The sequence below is a fragment of the Bos grunniens genome, chromosome 3 (assembly GCF_055505025.1).
Source record: "Bos grunniens cultivar Pamir isolate PY7600 chromosome 3, Bosgru_T2T1.0, whole genome shotgun sequence".
Lineage (NCBI taxonomy): Eukaryota > Metazoa > Chordata > Mammalia > Artiodactyla > Bovidae > Bos > Bos grunniens.
In genome coordinates, this window is record NC_141167.1 from 29201751 (window position 1) to 29227416 (window position 25666).

At 36.6% G+C, this 25666-nt stretch overlaps 2 protein-coding genes across 5 annotated transcripts in view; one reads left to right on the forward strand and one right to left on the reverse strand.

Annotated features, from left to right (window-relative positions):
- TMEM59 (transmembrane protein 59) lies at positions 1–25663 on the reverse strand. 4 transcript variants are annotated; one of them, XM_086389642.1, is made up of 9 exons: positions 25454–25663; positions 21545–21577; positions 20427–20532; positions 18540–18634; positions 15386–15538; positions 13243–13324; positions 11503–11584; positions 9089–9197; positions 1–643 (listed from the first exon to the last, which is right to left on the reverse strand). In XM_086389642.1, the coding sequence occupies exons 1-9, from the start codon at positions 25640–25642 to the stop codon at positions 488–490; spliced, it is 1005 nt and encodes a 334-aa protein (XP_086245768.1). In that variant the 5' UTR covers positions 25643–25663; the 3' UTR covers positions 1–487. The 4 variants fall into 4 exon arrangements, with proteins under 4 accessions (XP_086245768.1, XP_086245762.1, XP_086245788.1 ...); XM_086389636.1 differs by having other exon boundaries at positions 11503–11587; XM_086389662.1 differs by lacking the exon at positions 21545–21577.
- The window catches only part of TCEANC2 (transcription elongation factor A N-terminal and central domain containing 2), a 45469-nt gene continuing 44332 nt past the window's right edge, over positions 24530–25666 (forward strand). The window contains exon 1 of the mRNA XM_086389682.1: positions 24530–24876. The gene's annotated coding sequence lies outside the window, so the exon portion shown is untranslated. The remainder of the gene's footprint in view (positions 24877–25666) is intronic.

Sequence of the window (25666 nt, forward strand, 5' to 3'; positions counted from 1 at the left end):
TTATTCAAAGAAAATTTTAATGATTTCAGTTCAATACAACTGAAAATGTAGTGTATTAAAGGGTATTTTCTACTAAATTTCAAATTACAAGTTGTCGGCCATTTCTGAGCAACAGCATCACATCCTACTGAGTATTCAGCTTATTAACTAAGGTGACTGACAGGGCAGGCGGTAGGGAAGAACAATGATCAGCTCACAGAATGTGGCTAAGCAAGGAAACAAACAAAAACAATGCAAATAATAATTAAAATAGCTACAGATATTAGTAAAATAAAAATACAATCCCGAAGAGCCATCTCTTAAATTACTAGAAAAAAATTGAAGGTAAAGCTACAGCAAATACAGTCTTCACAGATTTGGGTAACTTTATTTGCATTTAATAGTGATTTTTTAAGCCCTATATCCAATGAAACCATTTTAAAAAGCTTTATGAGGAATGGAAATTTAGATGTCTATTCCACTTTTCTTTAAAAAAAAAAAAAGAAGCTTAAATTTCTGAATGAGCAAGATTCACTTTTGCAGGTAGAGGCCCTGCTTCTTCATGATCTTCAGCTTTAGATCTAACAACCACAAGAGAAGAAGCTGGATATCTGTTTAGCTTTTGTTCATTCATAAATTCCAAGTCACCATAGATACTCAGCTTCTGCAAAACAAAAAAAAACATCAATGAATATTAGCAATTTGCATAATTAGGAACTTCTCCAAGTAAGGCTTCAAATAGCAATTTATTATGTTAAGATTTAGTTGAAGAAAAAAAAAATTTCTATAAACATCCTCAAGAATCCTTTTACTCAAAGTGTTATAGATATGTGATTCAATTCCCAGGGGCTGGTCAAATAAAAATTTTCCACATGTCCTGAATTAAAATACTTACAAATTAACAACTGAGTATCAGGAAAAACTGCTCAGGTTTAAAAGGATTAAGTGTGGTCATACCACACCTGGTATTGATTCTGGAGCATGGATTACAGATGCTTGATGCCTTGAGTGATCAGTTCCTTTAAGACCTTCTCTCTCCAACCAAGTGGTCAAATGATTTGGAGTAAGTTCCTCTGCTACTAAACGTTCTAAATTAACATATATGGAAAATGGTACGTACGATTTTAAGTCTGTGAGTAGAACAAAAAATATACACGAAATAATCTAACATTGACAGAAAGGTCTTCATAAATGTATAAAAGTTCAAATTGTTACTAACATACTCAAAAAGATACTAAAATGAGAGAAGGAAAGCATAAACAGTATCAGGGCAAATGTCATAAAACTCACTGAAGTATAATGGAAGTACCTCTATTTAGGTACAGGTCTATCTCCTAAAGGTAAAAAAAGAAAAGTTTTTACTAAGAGGTGGGGTAGATTTTGTTGTTAACGCATGTGGCAATAAATCTGATTCTGTGAGCTAAAACCTGAAGCGCTGACGTTGACAGGGCAACTAACTATATTAAAAAGACAGGGACTTCCATGCTGGTCTAGTGGCTACAACTCTGCACTCCCAAAGCAGGGAGCCCAGGTTTGATCCCTGGTCAGGGAACTAGATCCTACATGCTGTAACCAACAGTTCACAAGCCACAACCAGAAGATCCCACATGTCACAACTAAGACCCAGTGCAGCCAGATAAATAAATAAGTAAAAAATAAATATGTATTTAAAGAAACAGAGAACCACATAGAAGTATTAGTGTTGGAAAGATGCTTTTAGTCGGTGTTGAATAAAGAGCACCTTCAAAGTTTAAGTATCTACAATACCAATATGTGCAACAATACGGAGTGTAACGCTCAGTGAAAAAGGCCAGAAAGACATATGGATTGTCTATGGCTGGTAAAGACGCTTGGAGGAAATGGGCAGTGACTACTAGCATACGTTTCCTTTCTGGAGTGATGAAAATGTTCTAGAAGTGATTCTCATGATGGCTGCCTACTTGAACACATTTCTGATGTGGTCTGCTGTCTACTGCTTCAAGGTAACAATAATCCTTCAACAAGGAGGTGGCCCAGTACTTGATACTTTTCCAGGTAAGAGAAAATTTTCAAGACAAATTCAATGGTTGATGGATTGGACATGGATTTGATCCAGTGAGGGCTCCTTAAAATCCAAATTAATAATTTGGGTTTTATTTGGGTGATAATTTGCTCTAAGGCACAATAAAAGAAAAACTTTCACAATTCTACTTAACATTTAAAAGCCTTGAAACAGTGACAGAAATTTTAAATGATTTCAAACATCTGTATGGAAGAAGCTATCTAAAAGAATAAGGAGAAAGAGTAAAATCTGTGCAGAGAAATGGATGGGAGCATATGGATAACCTCTAACCAGTACATTTAGTGATTTTGTGGCTACTTTGTATTCTCAAGTGAAAATCAAAGTGGTCGCTCAGTTGTGTCTGACTTTGCGACCCCATGGACTGTAGCCCACCAAACTCCTCCATCCATGGAATTTTCCAGGCAAGAATACTGGAGTGGGTTGCCATTTCCTTCTCCAAATTATCAATCAAATACAAGGGTACAACAAAGGTATTTTCAAATGTGTTAAGTTGGAAAGTTTACTGTCCAAGTATCCTTTATGAAAAAAATTACTTAAGGTATTCCAGCAAAAGTAAAGAGGAATCTAAGGAAGAAAGCAACATACAAGAAACAGTGGCAAATGAGATGACTTTTATGGGAAGAAAGCCAGAACAAAAACAAAAACAAAAACGTTCCGTTAAGCAGAGAGATTTGGAAGATTCTCCTGGGAACACTTTTAAGTAATTCAGGTTTATAACTTGCTTTCATGTGACTCTAACCACCACTGTACTTGGTTCTATTTTGAATATCTACATAGTTATAATGTTGTAAATGCTATCTAGTGGATTTTAAGTTTTCAGATCAACTAATAGCAGAGTCTGAAAGTATATATAAGAAGAATGAATTTATTTTATTTCTCAAGGATCTAATGAAAATTGAGAGTTAAGAGTACAGGAAGAAAGAGAAAAGCAGTAATAAGGAGTCAATAGAAATTTATAAAGCATTCACTACAAGTATGCGAAAAAATAATACACATTATAAAAACTAACAAGTGAAGAGATGGAAGTGAGAGGCAGTGTAAGGGAGCTAAACTCCTCATCTATAGTAGAAGGACATCAGATAAAAGTCTAAAATTATTAAAAGCTAAAAATAGAAAATTTTAAAAACGCAACTGCATGGGAAAATGTTTTAATACTACTGACTGGTTTACTGACAACGGAGGAAGAGGAAATCAATTTTATTAGTCGCTCACTGTTGGTCACTCAGTCGTGTGACTCTCTGTGACCCCCTGGACTGTAGCCCGTGAGGCTCCTCTGTCCATGGGATTCTCCAGGTAAGTATACTGAAGCGGGTAGCCATTCCCTTCTCCAGGGGATCTTCCCAATCCAGGAATCAAACCCAGGTCTCCTGCATTGCAGGAGGATTATTTACCATCTGAGCCACCAGGGAAGCCCCTTATGTCACATGTATTACTTCTAAAACTTAAATTTAATTACTAAATATGTATTTGGGTTTTAGGCCTGGCTTTTCACTAACCAGTTTGGCAATCTTAGGCAAGTTATCATACATAGATCTTTTTCTAGACTCAATTTTTTTTCTTTCTTAAATTATGAAAGTAAGATAATACATTTATGAAGACTTGGAAAATACAAAGTTACATATAGTTCCACTATATATTACAATTATTTTTTAAGTAGACAGATTAAGATTTTTATCTGGTGTATCAATATCAAACTCTCAAAAATTAATAGAATAGAGAAGTAGAAGGATATAGTAGACCTGAAAAGCAACTATGAGCTAAGTCAACATAATTAAGGTTTATACAATTTTCACACAGTAGGACACAAATTCAAGTTCTCATAGATATAAACCAGGAGACCCTGGAACATATGCAGAGGCACAAAACAAAGGTCAAAAATTTCATGGTCTAAAGGTACCGAAATCTTACAAAGTCTGTTCTCTTATCACAGTGGAATTATGTTAGAAATCAGTATCAAAAGATATCTGAAAATAACTCACATATTTTCAAGTGCAAAGTGATATTTACCAAGAGAGATCTTTGACTTAGCCATCAAAAGCCTCAATAAAGTTAAAAGACTGAAAAAACTGCAGAGAAGCAAGCATTTAAATGAGAAATAAATATCAAAATGAGAAATTAATATTAAAAGATACTTTAAAAACACCATGTATTTGGAAATTAAATGTCCCTTTTAAATGATGGATGTATCTAAGAAGCCATAACAAGGACAATTAGGAAATATTTGTAACAGAATAAAAATGAAAATTCTGAATTTATCAGAGTTTGTTACATGCAGCTAAAGCTGCTCAATGCAACTAAATACAAGATGGAATCCTGAATAAGGTAAGAAACAAGTAAGGGACTCTAGCATAAAATTTTGTGAAATCTGAACAAAATCCACACTTTAGTTAATAATACTATATCACATGTTAATTTCCTATTTTGCTTTGTCTTGTTTTACAACAAAAGTATTTGTTACTTTGTTACAAGTATTTCTTTATATTCTCAAATTGGATTAGAAATTTGAAGCCTCAATTTAAAAAAAAAAACACTAATAAGCTTTCTAGTCTTCAAGCAATAATATTAGATGCCAGAAAAAATGGAACTATATCAAAGTTTTGAGTGAATATAAGTTAGAAATTTAGAATAGAAGTTGTAGTCGTACTTAGACAAGTGGAATCAAAATGTCATACATTTTTTAACTAGGCAAAAATCCATAGGTTTTCTAAAATATATATATTATACATACTATTTTTATATATATGTATACAAAAACACTACATTCGATAAAGGCTTGAGAAAGAACAGCAAAAAACAGCAAAAAACAGCAAAGCTAAATTTCTTAACAGAATTTAGATTAAAAAGCTATGGTAGCTCTGGCATTTATAAAATATTTTGATTGTCTCTCTTGAGACTTAGATTCGAAACAGCAAGATTCTTGGTCTTTTTTTTTAAGACAAAGAAAATAATGTTTATTATAGTTTAAAACATGTTTCATTCTACACGAGTGTTTGAAATCTTTAACATTTAACTTTGTTCATTGTGATCTTATTCTTCATTATCTCTCTAATCTCTTGAACAAGGCCTGGCACACTGTATGTTACCAGTAAGTATATGTGATTTACTAACATGAATATTATTTGGAGTGTTTTAAAACTTTTTTAAACTGACCATGTGAAATCTGATGATCATGGGTTTCACAAATAAAAAAGGAAGCAAACAGATAATAAGATAACAGAGGCAGCATTTCTATGATTATTTGTTGTTTCGGGACTTTTCTGAGGCTGCTTGATCTCTAGAAAGGAATATCCAATACTTGAACCCTGTTTTTATAAGTCAGGTTTGACCTGCCTGACAAGGATCACTATGAATGACAATTCTTTACTATCTTAAATAGATAGTTCAACAACAGAAAAGCATTATTTCATGATGTTTCCCAAAAAATGACATCATACATGTGAAAGAACAGGGGGGAAAGCGGAGAAATAAGGATCAAAATCTTTATAAGTCAAGTTACTCAAAATGATACTGCTTTAAGATCAACCAGTGCCTACTCTTTCTGGCACTACTCTTAAATAATATGAGATGAATATTTACTATGTGCAAAAGAGGCTAAAGATAAGTTATTTCACAACTTTCCTAAATAAGAAGAGCAAAGCTGTTCATAAGTTTCCAAGACTACATTTCTGGCCTTTATTACAAACATTTTAAGCTTTATTTGTAGTGACTGAAAAGGAAGCTTTTAATATTTCATGTTTGAGCTCAAGATACCAGGTCCATACTGAAGACAAACATATTCTTTCAGCAGGTTTCTGATTTCCTATAAACACACAGGATTATATATGCAAACTATATTAACAAAATATAAACAGCATTGCTCATTGCTTATATAAGTTAAAATGCACTCTCATGTTACTATGGAGAGGGGTCAGAAGTAATTTATGTTCAAAAAATAAAATCAATGAAAAGGTTTTATGAAAGTAAAGTTTTAAAGTAGGTGACTTAAATTCTCAGCTATTTTTACAGTAAATTAAGGAGAAAATATCACAAAAGGAGTATCTATACTGCAATATTTTAAAAACATTAATATGTACTGATATAGTTTACTGAAAAGAAATCCACTAAAATGGCAATACAAAATAGTTCTAGATGAGTGATTTTTTTTCCTGCTTCTTTATATATAACTTTATAAATTCTATGTCAAATATATAGACCTTTCATAATTAAAAATAGAGATGAAAAAACATTAGTACTTAGCTACTGTGGTTTCAAATAAAAGTAAAGTCTAAAAGCAGTGAATACAAATAGCTGTCTTTGATACATTTTTCTCGAAAATTTATTTTAGAAAAGTATATATTCTTTGAGGGTGTCACCATATTCTTGATTGTTAAGGACAGGAAGAAGAGTTCTGCTGCTGCTAAGTCGCTTCAGTCGTGTCTGACTCTGTGCGACCGCACAGATGGGCTCCATCCCTGGGATTCTCCAGGCAAGAACACTGGAGAATGTTGCCATTTCCTTCTCCAATGCATGAAAGTGAAAGTGAAGTCGTGTCCGACTCTTATCAACCCCATGAACTGCAGCCTACCAGGCTCCCCTGTCCCTGGGATTCTCCAGGCAAGACTACTGGAGTGGGTTGCCATTTCCTTCTCCAATGCATGAAAGGGAAAAGTGAAACTGAAGTCACTCAGTCGTGTCCGACTCTTAGCAACCCCATGGACTGCAGCCTACCAGGCTCCTCCATCCATGGGATTTTCCAGGCAAGAGTAAAGGGGCAAAGTGACACCCGTATGCAGGTATCAGGAGGGAATGTAGTAACTGCTAATAGGACTCCACATGTGGTTCTAATGCTTTAGGCTTCATGATCCAGGGGTGTGGGGGGCATATGCAGGAACAGTGAGATGCTCTACAAGCAACCTGGAAATAAGGGGAGAGAACTTCTCACAGAATTAAAACTATACAATCAAGACAAAATTTATCACAGCAGAGACAACATCTAAAAGAAAGAGAAAGCTCAAAAGTCATCTAAAAAGGAGGGACGGATTCCCAGGTCTGTAAGATGCAATCAAACACCAATGAGAGGCATTGCTATGTCCAAACAACACCAGAAGATGTCAATTCTGTAAGTCAAGTAAGGAGATTAAGAGAGGAAGAACTATGAAATGTCCATCTAGGAACTGTTTCAGTAAGAGTTTGAGCATCCTGGCTCAAAAACATGAACCATGTGTTGCTGGTAGTATTCAAATTCCTAGTGTCAAAGAGGTTACACAGACGATGAGCTCCTATATGAGTCACATTATCAATTTCCCTAGTGATGGAGGGTAAAACAAATATTTATTACTATAGGTTTGTAGCTTTGCTGCCATGAAGATTTAGAGTGCATGGGGCAGTTCAAAAGTAAGTTAACAGGCAAAGGCAATCCTATGTAAGATGTCTAACTTCTACTTTATCAATAACAAAAAAACGATTAAAATAAGGACATCAGAACTAAACAAGAACACAAGTAGGTAATAAGCAAGAGGATGTTCAGATGGTATCATAAACAGATGAGTTCTTTAGAAATTTACCCATTCTCTAATATTTCCACAATTCAAGGCAATCCTATCTAACTTTATCCATTTGTTTAAAAATCGTCCACTTTTCTCTCTCTGCTAATCCATACCATTCTTCAAAGTTCAGGTCAAGACCCTCATGACCTATCCTAACAATCCAACACATACTCTCTGCTTTCCTTAACACTTCATATATTTATTATTTGTGCCACTTAAATAGTTGATCAGCTGGAGGAAAGATGGTATATAGGAAAAGACATAGGAGTTGCAGAGTCAAAAGACAGGAGCTTAATTCCAGGCTCAAAACTTTGATAGCTGTGCAACCCCAGGAAAGTTATCTGAACTTCATAAGCTATTTACTCATCTATAAAATGAATAATAAAACCTGCTGTAGAGGTGTGCTGGACATGTAAGATTCATGAAAACACTTTGTAAATTTTGAACAACTGTATAAATATTAGTTATCAACATTATCCTGTCCCAGTTTCTGCCTGCCTATATCCCATATGGTTTTAATAAAAACATGAAAAATATTATCTGAATCATTATTCATGGGTAAATCTTACAGCATATCTTTATAGTCTGTGAACATAAGAGTACTGTTCAAGCATCATGTTAGGGACATGCTAACTACTTATTATCAGATTCTATTTAAATGTCCCTCCTTCCTTCTTTTCACTCTTTTTCTACTGGATTTTGGAGGCACACGAGAACTAAAGTTTATTTCAGTTGGATGTGATGTCAATAAAATTTATTATCTCATGTTTAGTTACATAAATAATTTTTCTTCCTTTAAAGCTAAGTTGAATCATCAAATTAGAGGCTTCTTCTGAAACAAAAGTCCTTTACCTTATGATTCCTGGGCCAGTTAAATTTTAATTAACAAGAAAGTCAAGACAGTGTTCCATCTCTCTCAGAGTACAGCAAAACACATTACTCAAAATCAAACGTTTCAGCCTTGATGCTACTAAAGCAACAATTATTCCTTAACATTTGTGGCAATGTTAAATTTAAAATGTGAAGTAGTTCCACAAGCCTTCTTTCTTATATATCACCTTAGAAACATGTCAATGGGTTTTTTTCAGTCTCCAAGGCCTATGGAGGGGATTCCCTGGCAGTCCAGTAGTTGGGACTCTGTGCTTCTGCTGCAGGGGGCAAAACTTTGATCCTTGGTTGGGGAAGTAGGATCCCTCGAGCCATGTGGCACAGCCAAAAATAAAAAAATAAATAAATAAATAAAAAAAGACCTAGGGAGAAGAGAGACACTGAACTCAAGTCTGCCAGTGTACACTGGTCACTATAGTAGTTAGCACGACAAAAAATTGGGAAGTGATGCTTATGCTGCAAACCTGTAATTCTCGTGTGTGCCAACCCCCATGTGTGTGATTAAAACCGCCAAATTTTCTCTCATTCTATTAGTAGAAAGGTTTTGCTTTTCTAGTTAAACAAACAAAACATTTAAAAAAGGAAATGATATGGCTATGTCTTCAAATGGCCTAAGGGTTAGAATTAAATTTACCTCAGAGGGAACATACTGCTCCACAGCTGTAGCAACAGTTGCACAGCAAATCCAGAGCAACACCATCACAGAGAGGACAAGAGTCATGGTTAAAATCCACCCAGAGTTACTGGAAAAAAAAAAAAATTCAACAGTTTTGTTAAAATTGCATAATATTAAGAACAGAAGGTTCTTTACAATTAAAGGCAATCAATTTTGTATACTTAGTTTAATAATACAAAATTTCATGTGTACTACCCTTAAAACTATTTTAAAAAAACATACAGAAGAAAACATTATAATAGCTATTATATTAGGGTGATATAATGTCCTTTCCTCCATTTCTCAAGCTTCTATAACATGGCCATATAACTTTTATAAATTAAAAAAAAATATTGGCTTTCTGCTAAATATATAAAAGTAAAGCAAATTACTGTTAAGGATTTTTTAAAATTACTAAATGAGATGAAGCAAATCAAAGTGTTTTATAAACTGTATACTCCTATACAAATATATATTTGCAAGGTATTAAGATAACATTTTCTTTACGAAAACCCAATAGCCCAAAGAATTAAGGTACAGAATAGGTAAATTATGAAACAATAACTTGTTTTATAAAAGGATTCACAACAGGCTTCCAGAAGTTCTCTACTATATTTCAAATATTTAACTCTCCACAATTTACTTGAATTTCAATTTACAAGAGTATATCTATTATGAGGCATTCTGTATTCATCACAGCATATCCTAAAAAAAGATAGTTATATTTTTCTTATGATTAAAATATCTCAGTGTAGAAGGCTAGTTACAAGAATTAGTAACTGGAGTTTTTTCCATAATTGACCTATTGTTTCCCAAACAATAGATTAAGATTCAAAGAAAAAGCTATTTTTAAAATGTTAGATTTAAAAGAATAACATATAATGACAAAATGTTATTAGGATAGTAAGGCACCAGTAAGATGCTAGGTAGTGTAGCATTAAGGATAAACTGTAGGGAATTCTTTGATGGAATTCCAATGAGTTAGGACTCATTGCTCTTACTGCTGGGGCCTTGGATTCGATCCCTGGTTGGGGAACTAAGATCCTATAAGCTGAGTGATGTGACCAAAAAGGAAAAAAAGAATAAATGGTAACTTAAGATTAGGCAATAACTTAGGTTTCATAAAACTTATCAAACTGCAACAAAATCCAAAACACTGAATGAGAGAAAAACTCCCCTTTTTTGGTACAAAATCAAAAGCAGGTTTAGAAGTTAAAGGAAGGGGAAATTTTGAAGTTCAATTCTTATTTTCTTACCTAGCCTTTAAAATAAAAAGTATCTGATATCTGATTAAAACCTGTCAAGAAACTATTTCTGCTCTAAGAAATTACAGGAAGCATGCAGTTTGGACTACTGAAGTGTTACACTGGAGACACTAGAGTCCACTTGTTCACCTCTACTCAAGTGCTTGACCTGCTGTCTGGCACGGTAGACCACTATCACCAAGTGCTACTGTCCCTTTGTTTGGCGAGGGGCTGCAGGTGGTTGTCGGGGGAAGGCTCATATCAGAACTCCTTGGAGGAGTAAAAGGTTGCATACTTTGATAAAACCCTCCTCACTCTAGAAAGCTTGATATTTCTTCCCAAGAGGGCACAAGGTACCCATTACCCTCGCCAGTCCACCTTCCCTTGCCACCTTTAAGAATCTTTGGCATGGAGATGACACTCAGTATAGAACACAAAGCCCTCCTTAATCTATAGCCCTTATCCACCTCCCCTAGCCTCCTGTCTGGCCATGGAGATAAAAATGAAAATCCAACCCTGGGTACTCCCAGGGCAATGGTTCTAGGACTGCTACCCTCTCCTATACCAAAATCTGAGGGTGATCAATTCCCTTTTATAAGTGGCATAGTATTTCCACATAACCTATACACATCTTCCCATACACTTTAAATCATCTCTAGATTCTTATAATACCTAATAAAACATAAATGCTATGTAAATACAGTTGATCCTTGAACAACTTAAGTTTGAACTATGTGGGAGAATTTATTTATTTTTATTTTTAAAAATTTTGTTTTTTTAATTGAAAAAAATTCATGTGAATTTTTTTCAATAAATATACAGTTGGCCCTCCAACTAAATTAATTAAAGCTTAACTGAGATGTCTGAAGAAGTGCATATTGTAACATAAATCAAAGACTCCCATCGAGAACAAGAGTGCTTCTGTACTTCAGGAAAAAAACCTTGTGTTTTATTAAAGTAGAGTGAGTATCACCTTTTAAACAAACCAAAATATCCAAAAGTACAGTTTTGGTAGGGAAAAGATGGAAAAAAATTTTTTTTTTTACTTTTGAGCAGTTAATATAACTTTAAAATAATAAAAAGGACTGCATCTCTCTGATATAAGCCAGATTTTATCTTCTGTACACATAAGTGAAGATGAATACATACAGAGACAGGCATCTTAAAAAGCCATCACTTTCTCCATCTTCAAGATAGTTCCTATGTGCTTGTGAACTTCTCATTTGCAGATCTGCTGAAATAATAAGGTACAAGTTAACGATATCCTATATTCCAAAAGGGGGTCTCAAATGACTGCTTCTAGATATACACACTGTACCCAGTTATTTCCGTAAATGTAATCTGGTATAACGAATGCAAGTTCCTTTGGCACATTAAAAACCAACTGGATACTATACAACATTATGAATTTCCTATTTTATTTTCAAATTTTTATTGACATTGATGCTTTCTATGTCTGAATGTAATAATAGAATGGTTTGTTCAAATCTAAAATTAATGATGGGACTTCCCTGGTGGTCCAATAGTTAAGCACCCGCCTGCCAAGGCAGGGCACCAGCGTTCGATCCCTGCTTCAGGAGGATCCTATATGTGGCGTGGCAACGAAGCCCATGCACCACAACTACTGAGTCAGTCGTTAGAGCCTGGGGGCGTAACTATTGAGTCCACACACCACAACTACTGGAGCCCATGCTCTGCAACAAGAGAAACACGCACACTGCAATGAAGAGTAGCCCCTGTTCTCTGCAACTAGAGAAAGCCCACAAGAGGCAATGAAGACCCAGCACAGCTAAAAAATAAATACATAAATCTTAAAAAAATAAAAAGATACAGTTAAAGATGGCCTTGTGCTGTGTGCTGCCATCATTCACCTACCAAAATAATTAAAGAGTTAATAAAATCAGTATTTAAGATAAGGAATGAGCTAATAGCTTTAAAAAGGTAAGCATAGTTTTAGCTTGATGTTTTATATTTCTATGAGTTTAAATTCACTTCTAGCATAGAAATAAAAAGAGAATAAAAATGTATTTTCAGGTAGTTTCACTATTTGGTTAGTTTATTGGAAGAATCCAGAACATCTCCTTAGTTCATACTCATAACATCCTTAAAGGAAAACTACATGTTTTTAGAATAGTGATTCTCAAAGTGTGATCCCCAGACCACCAACAGAACCCAGCAATCTGTTAGAAATGCAAATTCTCATGTCTTATCCCAGATTGAGTCCATTGGAAACTTTGGAGGGGGGGCTCAGAAATGCTTTTAATAAGCTCATCAGATCATAATGCACAGTAAAGTTTGAGGACCACAGTTTTTTGTTGTTGTTGTTGACACTACTCTGTAAGTTAAGCACACACACAAGAACAATTCACATTTTATAAAAATGCTTGTGCAAGGGCTTCCCTGGTGGTCCAGTGGTTAAGAATCTGCGTTCCAATGCAAGGAACACAGTTCAATGCTGGTGGGGGATCTAAGATCCCACATGCTGCAGGGCAACTAAGCCTGCAAGCCACAACTAGAGAGAAGCCAGAACGAGAGATCCCATGTGCTGCAACTAAGATCTGAAGCAACCAAATAAATAAATATTTTTTAAAAATACTTGCACAATAAGAGGATATTAAATACAGGCCCTAGGTATATCTATATAGGATATGTTGTTCAGTCACTAAGTCATGTCCAACTCTTTGCGATCCCATGGACTATGGCCTGCCCGGCTCCTCTGTCCATGAGATTTTCCAAGCAAGAATACTGGAGTGGGTTGCCATTTCCTTCTCCAGAGGACCACGGTTTTAAGTCATTTATTCACCTTTCAACAATCATACAACCAATTCTACAAGCATCAGATTTGACTGCTAATGTGTTTAATCCTAGGCTACTGAAAATAAAACTTACAGGACATTTTGCTTAGTGATGAGTCTTTCAAATTTGTAGGCTCCTGCTCCAACTGTGGTGCATACTGGATTTCTGGCTTAGACTAAAATGATAAGAAAGCAATTAAGTCGTTTGTACTTCTTAAGCCTTTCTTAGTACCAAGTTCTATAACATATCATCTCTATAGACATTCAAATTGAGAAAAAGTAATAGAAGTATGGTATAAAAAATAAAACACAGTAACTACAGTATATTTTAACTGCTTGTGCTAAACACTAGATCCAGTGTCTTGCAAAGAAACAGACTTCTATCATTGTCAAGAATAGTCAGTTTAATTTCCTGACAACATAAAAAAATAAAATAAAATAAAAAAATAGATTACAACATAGTGCATTAAGTATCATATCCTGTAAAAAATGAGTTCTAACTCTAGCTGATCAGGAATAATGTGGCAGACTGCCAAAATTTCTGGTTAGACATCTCTATTTTTTCTCATCTGAAACATTCTATTCTTTTCTACCTATGAGTAACTCATAAATTATAGCTCAATACTCCATACTTTAGGGCTTCCCTGGTGGCTCAGCAGTAAAGAATCCGCCCGCCAATGTAGGGGATGTGGGTTCGATCCCTGGGTTGGTTGGGAAGATCCTCTGGAGAAGGCAACCCACTCCAGTATTCTTGCCTGGGAAATCCCATGGGCAGAGGAACATGGCTGGCTACGGTCCATGGCATCGCAAAGAGTCGGATACAACTAAGCGACTAAAAACACAGCAAACAACTCTATACTTTACATCTTCACGTAGCTCTGATGCTCTGGAGTAGGGGGTTTCTCCATCATAATCATTCTTAAGTTGACACAAAAAGAAAAACAGTTAACCGTACATCTAATCAGGAATGAAGGACTCTACTTTCAAGAGTCAACTTAAGTAGCTTTAGCAAATAGAACTTATTCATGAACTTAAGAGAAAATTCCTTCTGTGTTTCACACATTACCAAATTACAGGGTACCCAAGACTCAGGATGATGCTAAAAATCACATACTAGGCTTACAGTAAGCCACTCACTTGGCAATAATAATTAAAAGGTTTACTTTCATTATTTCCTGAGAAAGCATCATAACATAATTCGTTGGCTGGTAAATTCGAAAACTTAAGAACCAAATTAAAAAGAAGACAGCATGGTAGGGTGGTATATGAGCCTTGGAGCTAAAGTAACCCAGGTTTGATGCCTAATTCTGTTACTTCTGGCAGTGTTACCTTAATTAAACAAGTTAACTTCACAGTTTCCTCATCAATAAAACAGCTGTAATGCAACTTCATGAAGTTGTTTGGAGAGCTGAGACAATATACATAAATGTCTAGTACACATGAACCTTCACTAGACAGCAGCTATAATTATCATATCCCATGATAAACAATGAACTGGGAGAAAAGTTCTCTCTCTAGAAGGCAAGACGTTTCTTCAACAAGCTCTCTTATCAGAGTTAAGAGGAAAAGCACTATTAACGACTAAAAATTATGTCCCATTGCTTTTCTCTAATATCCATATGTGGTATAAACACACACCATTATTTATATTCAAACTACATTAATTTTTCTTCTCTCTCTTATCTGCTGCTAAGTCGCTTGTCATGTCCGACTCTGTGCGACACCATAATGGCAGCCCACCAGGCTCCCCCGTCCCTGGCATTCTCCAGGCAAGAACACTGGAGTTGGTTGCCATTTCCTTCTCCAATGCATGAAAGTGAAAAGTGAAAGTGAAGTTGCTTAGTCGTGTCCAACTCTTCACAACCCCATAGACTGCAGCCTACCAGGCTCCTTTTTTCCAGGCAAGAGTACTGGAGTGGAGTGCCATTGGCTTCTCCACTATTATATCTATAGGTTTCATTTTATCAATTAACCACTCTAAAATTTAGAAGACTCAGAGATCTTGTTAGATACACATCAATGGGCTTTAAATAGATTTCCAATGGGCAGAGGGAGGAGTTAATCACATTGAGTCCTGATGCCCAATGTAGGTTTTAATGCAGGCTAAAAAGTAATTATTATTTGACAATAAATATTTGTAAGGGACTAAGTATGTGATTCTATGCTAAGACATTCATTTAAAATATATACATTACTACTGCTAGTATTTAAATGAATCTATGGAGCACAGTTATCACCTGGAATATAACTATTTTTCCATCATCAGCTTGAAGATAAAAAGTCCACGAAGAGGTTATGAAGCTCTGTGCAGAGTCCACCATATCACTCCAGAATGATCTTACCAGAGTTAGAGGGAAGAGTAGATGCATTTTTGGCATCAGGGACATGAGCTTAAAAAAAAAAATTAAATCAAGGTGAAATATATTATTTTTTATATACACATATACAAAAGAACAATATAATCAAATCCTTATATGGACAGAGTATAAAACAAGTGATCCTATTATCATCATTAGCATCAGAGTAAACTCTTCATTATCTATGCAATTAACCATAAGAGTTTAAATTCCTAGGATCTTTTAATGTATCACCTAATACAATATAAGCTACCTGTCACCTCTATCAAATTAACAGGCTTTTGAATTAGGTCCAAAAATGTAGAGAATCTTAATTCTTCTCTTTTGATTAAATAAGGATTAGCAAGGCCTCAAGAGGTAGAAGGGTAAGGGACAAATCTTTAATACTTTCATGTAAAACGAACCATCCTGTAACACACACCAATGAAAAAAGGGAAAAAATCAATCCAAGCAATGTATGCATAAAATGTGAGATATCTGGTAGCAGGGCAGAGTGAGGGGAATATTTATGGGCTGACTACCTACAGTAAGCTACTGATGAGATTTTTACATTAATTGGTATCGCCTCCCCTTTAATTCTGACCATTGACTAATTCTACAGCAGTGGGCCCCTCTAGAGAATAAGCATGAGATACCATTCGCTGAACTCTAGGGACAGCTTTGGTTCTAGCTATATTTCAAAAGAAAGACAGTATGGGGTTATTAAGAGAGAAGAGCTTTTAGAATCAGAAGAGATCTGTATTCGTGATCTAATTTCCCCACTTAAAAGCTGTGAAATCATTCATTGCTTAGTTCACTAAGTAAGCATTCATTGAGATTATAAATTTTAAGAGTCAGAAACCATGTGTTTTATTTATCCACGTGTCTGTGTTTAATCTACGTAGGACAGGGGTGAAACACAGGGTGATACACGTGTCGGGGGAGAGGCATCTGACCCAAACTGGGGTGAGAGGTGGTGAAGGAGGCTTCACAGAGGACATGATACTTGCCCCGAGTCAAAAGGATTCACTAGGCAGATACAGAATAGAAGAAACAAGAAATAATGTCACGATTAATATATTACAAACATTAAGAACTTCTCAGTACGTACATAATTAAGAGAAAGGGAAATAAAAATGGGTCTTAAAAATTAGAAAATATGTTTAAAGTTACTCGTAAGAGAAACACAAATTAAAACTGTAATAAAAGTACTACATTGCCAAGGACTGGGAGGAGGAGGAAAGGACAGTGACTGCTAATGAGTAAGAGAGTTCTTTTTTTGATAATAAAAACGTTGTGGAAGTACATAGTAATGACGGTTGCACAGTCTGGAATAGACTAAAAACTACTGCACTGTGTACTTCAGAAGAATGATTTTTATAGTATGAATTATATCTCAATTTTAAAACTTGATAGAAATTCCATACAAGGCAATTTTGCTCTATTTCTCAAAATTAAAAATGCATATACTTAACTCAGCAATTGTATTCCTATGATTTTATTCTAGAAATATAAATGTGAAAAATATGCAACATTATACATACATCTAAAAAATTAGAAACCACCCTGCTGCTGCTGCTGCTGCTAAGTCACTTCAGTTGTGTCCGACTCTGTGCGACCCCATAGACAGCAGCCCACCAAACCCAGAAACAACCTTGCTGCTGCTGCTGCTGCTGCTAGGTCACTTCAGTCGTGTCCGACTCTGTGTGACCCCTTAGATGGCAGCCCACCAGGCTCTCCCGTCCCTGGGATTCTCCAGGCAAGAACACTGGAGTAGGTTGCCACTTCCTTCTCCAATGCATGAAAGTGAAAAGGGAAAGTGAAGTTGCTCAGTCGTGCCCGACTCTTCGAGACCCCATGGAGTGCAGCCCACCAGGCTCCTCCATTCATGGGATCTTCCAGGCAAGAGGACTGGAGTGGGGTGCCATTGCCTTCTCCATCAGAAACAACCCTACATGTCTAAGGGACTACTTAAATAAATCATACATCCATATAATGAAATATATATGTACTGGAAAAAAATGAGTAGACAGTCTTTAACTATATTTTAGAAAAGAATACATGTATCCTTGTATATGTATAAAATACCTCTGCATTGGTAACCTTGGCTACATTAATGGAGGAAAATGGAGTGGCTAAGAGATACAGGGGTAGGAAACTTTTCACTATACAACGATCTTTGAACAATGGCAGGGGTTAGGTGTGCTGAAATCTGTGAATATACACAGATTATAGTTGGTCTCCCATATTTGTGATTCTGCATCTGAGAATTCAACCAACTATAGATCATGTAGTGCAGTATACTATTAAGAAAAAAAAATTCAAGTGTAAATGGTCTCGCAGTTAAAATCCCTGTTTTTCAAGGGTCAACTGTATGTGTGTATATATATACATATTTTTTTCTTTTTCACCCTTTGAGTTCTGTACCATGTGGTTGTATCTCCTATGCCAAAGTTAATAAAATTCAACAACTTTTCCCCGAATACTTGGATAGAGTATGAGGGGTAGAAATTCTAAGCGATGATATAGAAGAGGCAATCAGAAGCCAGGCTGTGATAAATGGTTTGGACTTAAACCTGTATATAATGGGAAGCTACTAAAGAATATAAGATAGAAGAATCATGGCATGAGATTTCCATTTAGAAAATAAATATCCAGACACAGACTAAACAATAGACTAGAAGAGGCTGAAGTGGGAAAACAGACTGGAAGCTAATTTAGTAATACAGATGAGAAATGATGCTGATCTAAGGTAACGGCAGATAGGGTAAAAGGAACTTTCCATTTCTCTGAGCCTCAGTTTTTTCATATGCAAAATGGGGATAATATTGTCACTGGACTAAGAAAAAAAACAAAATGAGATTATGGGTGTGAACATACCGCTTAACATTAAAGCCTTATACAAAAATAACTGACTTTCTATTTGCAAAAATAATTTGTTTGCTGAAGACTAATTACAAAATATAATACTGCAATAGGATCATGTGAACAATATACATTTCAATACAAAGTGCGATCTAAGCAGGCATTTCTGAAGGGCAGTATTGTTTCGTACTTGCTCTTGTCTCAATTCTGCGTATGGCAGCTGATTCTGGCAACCAAGATGGCAAGCATATTGCTCATCAGATTGGGAATATGCTTCTGTACATGCTGGAAGAAAAAAACAGTAAATTACAAGAAAAAAAGAGAAGGAGAGAAAGAAAAGGGATAGAATAGAAAGGAAGGAATTTAGCACTTTATAAAGCAATTTATTATACTTAAAAAGTATTTCATTAATATGAATTTTCATATTTGGCAATAACAGCAAATGTTTTATTTTACTAAAATACCATATCTTCTGCCTCCCACAGGTCAAATGTTTCAGGAATAAACCTATTAATTACACACTCAGGCTCTGGCTATGATGACATTCATATGAGGTGAACCTCATAGCTAAGGTTTGCAGAAAAGAAAAAACAATGAATTGGCATCCTGAAATTCTGGCTCCATCATCTGTTGGCTGTGTATATGACCTGCTGCTGCTAAGTCGCTTCAGTCGTGTCCGACTCTATGCGACCCCAGAGATGGCAGCCCACCAGGCTCCACCGTCCCTGGGATTCTCCAGGCAAGAACACTGGAATGGGTTGCCATTTCCTTCTCCAATGCATGAAAGTGAAAAGTGAAAGTGAAGTTGCTCAGTCGTGTCCGACTCTTAGCGACCCCATGGACTGCAGCCCACCAGGCTCCTCCGTCCATGGGATTTTCCAGGCAAGAGCACTGGAGTGGGGTGCCATTGCCTTCTCCGGTGTATATGACCTAGGTAGAGCTATTTAACCTCTCTGACTATTGATCTTTATTATATCTAAAACAGAATTAATACCACCTACTTTATGGGGTTGAACAAAATGATATACTTTAGTATTTATACAAATATATGATATTACTGTTAAGAACTGGATCACTGAGTTCAGCAGCAAGGGTATTCACAAGGCAAGGAAAAATAAAACAGTCTAACATCCTAAATTCTGAGAAAATTGAACTTTGAAAATGTTCTACAGCAGGATTCCAAACTTGGAATGAGTCTCTACCACATGTACACTCTTCATTTAGTTCACTAGAGCATTTTCTTTCCTGTGATATAACACTTTAGACCGCAATTTTATTTTTCTTTCCACCCAGTCATGCATTTGTAGTACACTTCTCGAAGGTACTAGATAATAAACTGAACAGTATTATGCACATATAAAGTTGGCCAGTTAGGAGACTGAGCCATAAAAAAAGAGGTTATGATACTACACAGGTAGATGGAAATAGTAGCATAGTGATAGGGAGAAAGCTACCTCCTACTGCACTGAATAAACAGTGTAAGGTAATGAATGAAGAAAAGTCCATTATGGTTTTTAAAAAGCTAAATATCAATTTTGTCCTGATTACAGGTTTCTTTTATTAAACACATCGCTTTGGGCAAAAGGTAAGAATAGTGGCTTAAGAGATGACAAAGACTCTAGTTACTTCTTTTATTGGCATGACTCACAAAGAATACACTATTAAATACTGAGTCAAAGGCCTGATTCAGTAAAAAAAAAACAACTTGGGAGCTAAGTCAACTAGCCTATGATTGAAAGGCTTAGGAAAATTATGCTATCCACTGAAAGGATGGTGATGAATTATGAAAAGGGTAATCACTATTACATTTGTCTAAACCAAATACTTGGTTAAACAAAGGTGTTCCTATCTATAGTACAAAATAAACACTGTCTCAACAAATAGATGAAATTTGAAGCCCATGAAATTTCTAGCAGCAGCTACTAGAAGTTCAACTTTATAATTATTAAAATATGCTTGATGCCTAGTTGAAATAGTATGCTTGTCATTTTCCGAGGAAAATACATAAAAAGCGTAACACAACTCAAAGAAAACACCAATGTTATATACTGCTGATGTCATTAGCATAGCATCTTACCAGATTCACATTCCAATTTGGTCCGATTTAAATCAATTCCATCATCCACAAACTGACAAATTGAAAACAGCCTGCAACCTCTCTGACACGCGTACAACTCCTCTTCCTAGGGAGGTCAAGAACAGGGAGGATTAACCAAAAAAATAGCGTTTCTCCCTTATGGGGGGGGAAAAAAGTCAAAAGAAAGCAAAGTTAGTAGGGTTTATAATAAATTGTCCAATAAAAGTTTTATAACTGAAAGAAAGAAAAAATAATAGAAGTCAGGTAATACTTAAGACTATATAGTCTGCCATATAAAGAAGTTTTAATTTCTTATTTTAACAGTGATATCCAAAACAAATAAATAATAAGTGATACCAAGAAACCGAGCGCATAAAAACATCACCCTTTTCCTACATTCCACAGTCATATTTTGGGGGGAAAAGTTGAAAATAAAAATAACAGTGACATAATCAGAACTTTAATAGACGCAAAAATGAGAAAACAAGTACTTTAGGACCAATGGTGTACTTCTGCCACATAAATATTTATACAAATCATCAGGCCTATCAGGAAAAATATCATGACTAGTTTTACAAAGCAGATAGTGCTATAAAGGCCCCCACAAAGTGAGGTACACATTTAGAAAAATGCTTAAATGAAAGGATTTTTTTAAACTCAGTTTACCTGAACTGAAAACACAAACAAGGGCAACATGTGACACATGGAAAAGGCCACTGGAATCAGCCAGACTTGGATTAAAACCTTTCAGGTCAGCATGCACATTACTTTACCTATCTACTGACAAACGTCAAAAAGGAAATAAAAGCTATGAATTATCTCTAAACCCCTCAATAATGCTGGAAGACAGCTATTCCTAGTGCAGTGCCCGGAACATTAAAGGTGCTCAATAAATGGTAGTAGTGTTAATCATAATAATATATTTTAAAAAGAGAAAACAACAGTTGTAGGCATCATTGTATTTGTGTGAGAGCTCAAGATTAAGAAAGATTCTTCATTGCTAGAAAATGTGAACTGCTCAGTAAGACTAATGACAATGTCTTCAACAGGCTTTTCTTTGGTGAAATGTATAGTATTTGAAACAAACCAGTATATGTGGGGAAGTCCCCTCAACTTACTGTGTGATCCACTGTGTACAAACTGGCAGGCACCTAATAAGGAAGGAAACAGCATGTGCATATACCAGTTAGCAACCAATGGAATACAAAGTTATGCATTTCTTTCCAGCAGGATTAGTAAAATTTGTGCAGCAGCAACAATCCGTTAAGAGGAGATGGCTGCAGTCTAGTATTTATTATTGTTCGGTCTCCACGTCATGTCAGACTCTTCACGACCCCATGGACTATAGCACACCAGGCTTCCCTGTCCCTCACCATCTCCTGGAGTTTGCCCAAGTTCATGTCCATTGAATCAGTGATGCCATCCAACCATTTCATCCTAATTGTCTAATATTGAACAATCTTTATTATACAACTTTGAAGGTAGTGCATTTCTGGATGTCGGTTCTAGACGCATTTATTGTTACAGTGAAATTGAAAGAGTTTTAACCATTAAAGTAAATTTTATACCTGAGTAGGTTTTGTAAGACAGTAGAATTCTCTCATGTCTTTGGAGCATCACATACTTCCTACTATGGCATGGAGAAGTATGACCTCATTAGTATGAGCTATACTGCAAGCCATTTCGCTTTCAGATATGTTTTATTTTATTAAACCAATCCAGTAAGCCCTCCAGTACGATTTTCAGAAGAGAGTGTAGCATGCTGAAAGAGTCTAGGCTCAGGAATTAGCCCTGGTTAGTCGCTCAGCCTCATCACTTATTCTGCACAACCTCAGGCAAGGGCCTTAATCTCGCTCAGCCTCAATTTCCTTAGTTGTAGAACAGTGACAATACTTATATGTCAATCCTGAAATATGATGAGGATTTTATATTTTATTATTTTATTTACATATTATTTTATATCCATAGGATCATTAAAATTATGCTATACTAATAAACAGATATGACATTAATCATATATTTTGTGAGCACCCACAATGTACCAGGTACGGAGTTAACAATATATCATAGGACACCTGGCACACAGCAGGCACTCAACTGGTAGCTATTAAGTCATATCCTTGTTCTAAATCAGTGTTTCATGTTTTAGACAATGTTTCATGCCCTATGCATCCAAAGTTACTGGCAAGCTTGTATAAAATATACCTTCTCTAATTTAGACCAAATCCTCCTTAAAGGAACCCTACTATCTATAGATTTTACACACATTTTCTTATCCTAAGCTAAGTCAAGCTAACTATTCTCTCTTATTCAGCACTACTAATATGCTGCACATACCAAACTGGCCTTATGACATCTGACAAAGGAAACAACTATCTGTTGATATGTGTTAGGTACTGTGCTAAGAGTCCCATGTATATTATCTTTAATCCTCACACTTACTCCAAAAGATATTTTTTTTTACAGTTGACAAAATGAAGTCATGAGAAGTGATTATCAAGGACACACAGATATGTAACTGTAAGGCTGGGAATGAAACCAGGTTTGTAAGGTTCCAGAGCCCACACTCTTAAAAATGACCAGGCTGACTCTAATTACCTTTATTATTAACAGGACTTATGTCTCCCATATTTGGACCCAGACAAATTACACAATTCTACTTCTGAGGAAAGTTAAAGGGTGAAATATGATAATTTTTAAGTACCTACTACAAACAAGTAAAGTACCATGCTTTCTTGCAACAAATAATTTTGAAAAAGAGTCATTAAAATGAGATTTCTATTTACTGGTCACAAATATCAGACCAAGAGAGGCTTTGCTGCTGCTGCTGCTGCTGCTAAGTCGCTTCAGTCGTGTCCGACTCTGTGACCCCATAGACGGAAGCCCACCAGGCTCCCCCGTCCCTGGGATTCTCCAGGCAAGAACACTGGAGTGGGTTGCCATTTCCTTCTCCAATGCATGAAAGTGAAAAGTGAAAGGGAAGTCGCTCAGTTGTGTCCGACTCTTAGCGACCCCATGGACTACAGCTTACCAGGCTCCTCCATCCATGGGATTTTCCAGGCAAGAGTACTGGAGTGGGGTGCCATTGCCTTCTCCGAAGAGAGGCTTTAGGAGCTTGTAAATTTAAATAATGTAACACCCACTGCTTTTTTCCAAATCATAAAGCACAATAATTTGACGGAGGACCAAAGGACATCAATGAAATAATTAAATATTTTTAATCTACAACTTTATTAGTAGAAAGCCGTACAGTGTAGCCAGTTTTAGGACTGAATTCCTGCTACTCCACTACTTCTTGGCTATGTGACTTAGGCACTGAACCTGTCAGAGCCTTGATTTCCTCAGCTGACAAGCCCAACTTGGCAGGGTGAGAATTAGGGATAACGGAGGTAAATCTCCCATCATACTGGCTAATAAGACAGCAGGCAGTTTATAAACTTTAAGTCCAGGACAGGAAACCAGGTGATTTAGAGTTCCTAGGGAGAATAGCTTTACTGAAAAAGAAAGAAAGATTTATAGATATCACATCAATTGTTAGAAAGTAGTGGATATTATAAAAGTACTCAGAGGTTCCCGAAATGTCTAATCTTTTAAATTGCTTATTCTCCAACGTATGTACTCAAGTAACTACAAATATGCTAGGAAAATTTCAAAAAAAGGGCAGGGGTGGGTGGGAGGGAAGGCCAGTACATCCAAACACTAAAAAGATACAAAATAAATCTCTGCCCAATTCCAGGCCAAATCATTATTAATTTCCTCATACAATCCTCTTACTTATGAGCGGTTTATAAAAAGAGAAGAAAATAATGTATTCAGGAGCAGTACACATTGATTTAAAAGTCTAGAAGTCAGAATTCCTCATTTTTCTCTCTCTTGATTGCTAATGATATATTTGTCTCTGATAATTTGATAATCCCCTCTCCCACACTTTTTCTTTAAGATTGATAATCCTCAAGCAATGTAAAACCCAGCAGTAAACAGACATACGGGCAGAAACAGCATTTAGAACTTTTCATTTCAAAAGCCTGAAAGCACTTGCCAATAAGGAACATCCTAAACTCCTCCTAGTCTCTTTGTAGTTTGAGAGAGCAAAGAGGCCTAGCCACATGGTTAAGTATATAGCATAGGGAAGACAAAGTAAAAACAAGGGTAGAAAGACCAGCACAAGCTGTTATAAAGAAAGGCAGTGGTGTGCGGGGCGGGGCTTACACCGAAATCACATATTTGGAAGGGTGGGGGACAAACCACGCAGTTTAGGATGCTCAGTCAACAGTTCTAAAGCTGCAAAAACAACTTGAGAAGTGGAATGGAATTAAAGGAAAGGCTGCACCTAGGGGTGGACAAGGAGGGGAAGAAGGGTCCACTCTCTTCGTAATATGTGATCCGTGGCGAGCGCCAGTCTCGTTTCTTTCCCATTCTACTAATCCCCTGTCTTCTGCTGCACCGAAAGGTAAGTTCTCTGAATGCACAAACCTAACTGCTTTTTCTCTAAGCCATCGCAATCCCAGTGTCAGCACCTAGCACACAGTTACTCAACATAGGCGGAAAGCCCTTCCTGATGTCTCCCAACTCCTTAATACATTTCATACTATACAGACTGCTGGCTTCCAGCCCAGAGAGGCGCTAAGGGAAGAGGGGGTTAAGAACTAATCTTTTAGAGGACTGGCGTATCTGAAACTGCCTCCCCTCCGCCCCGCCATCCCTGGAAAGTGAGGACCCTGCGTTAATCATCTGGATCCTCCTCCGCCCCCCTCCTTTCCCGTAAAGCCCCAGAAAAAAAAAAGGGGTCCTGTCTTGCTTATTTTTCTGTCCCCGACCTATTACAGGGTAGGTGCGGCACAAACTTCCGGTAATTACAGGAGGAGTGGGATGCGGGTAGGATTAGGAAAGAAAACGGGCCACAGAGATGGGAGACAAAGGTTGAAGGGTGGGTTCAACAGTCAGGCTCCCAGAAACGACAGAGGTGCGGGAGAGCGGAAAGATGGGCGGCCAGGGAAGGGTTGTAGCCCGGTTCGGACGGGCCCTACCTTGGGGTAGGTGTGCAAGGGATACGTCAACTGACAGGCCCGGTGACAAGACGCCGTATCACCCAAGACCGAGTCAAACGCTTCAGCCGAAGCGGTTCCTGAGCCTCCGGCCAGGGCCATGGCCAGCAGCAGCAGCGGCGGGATCCCCAGTTGGGCCCTGAGCCATAGGCTCCCCTTCGGCACCGCCATTTTGTTTGCCTCTGTCACAGCAGC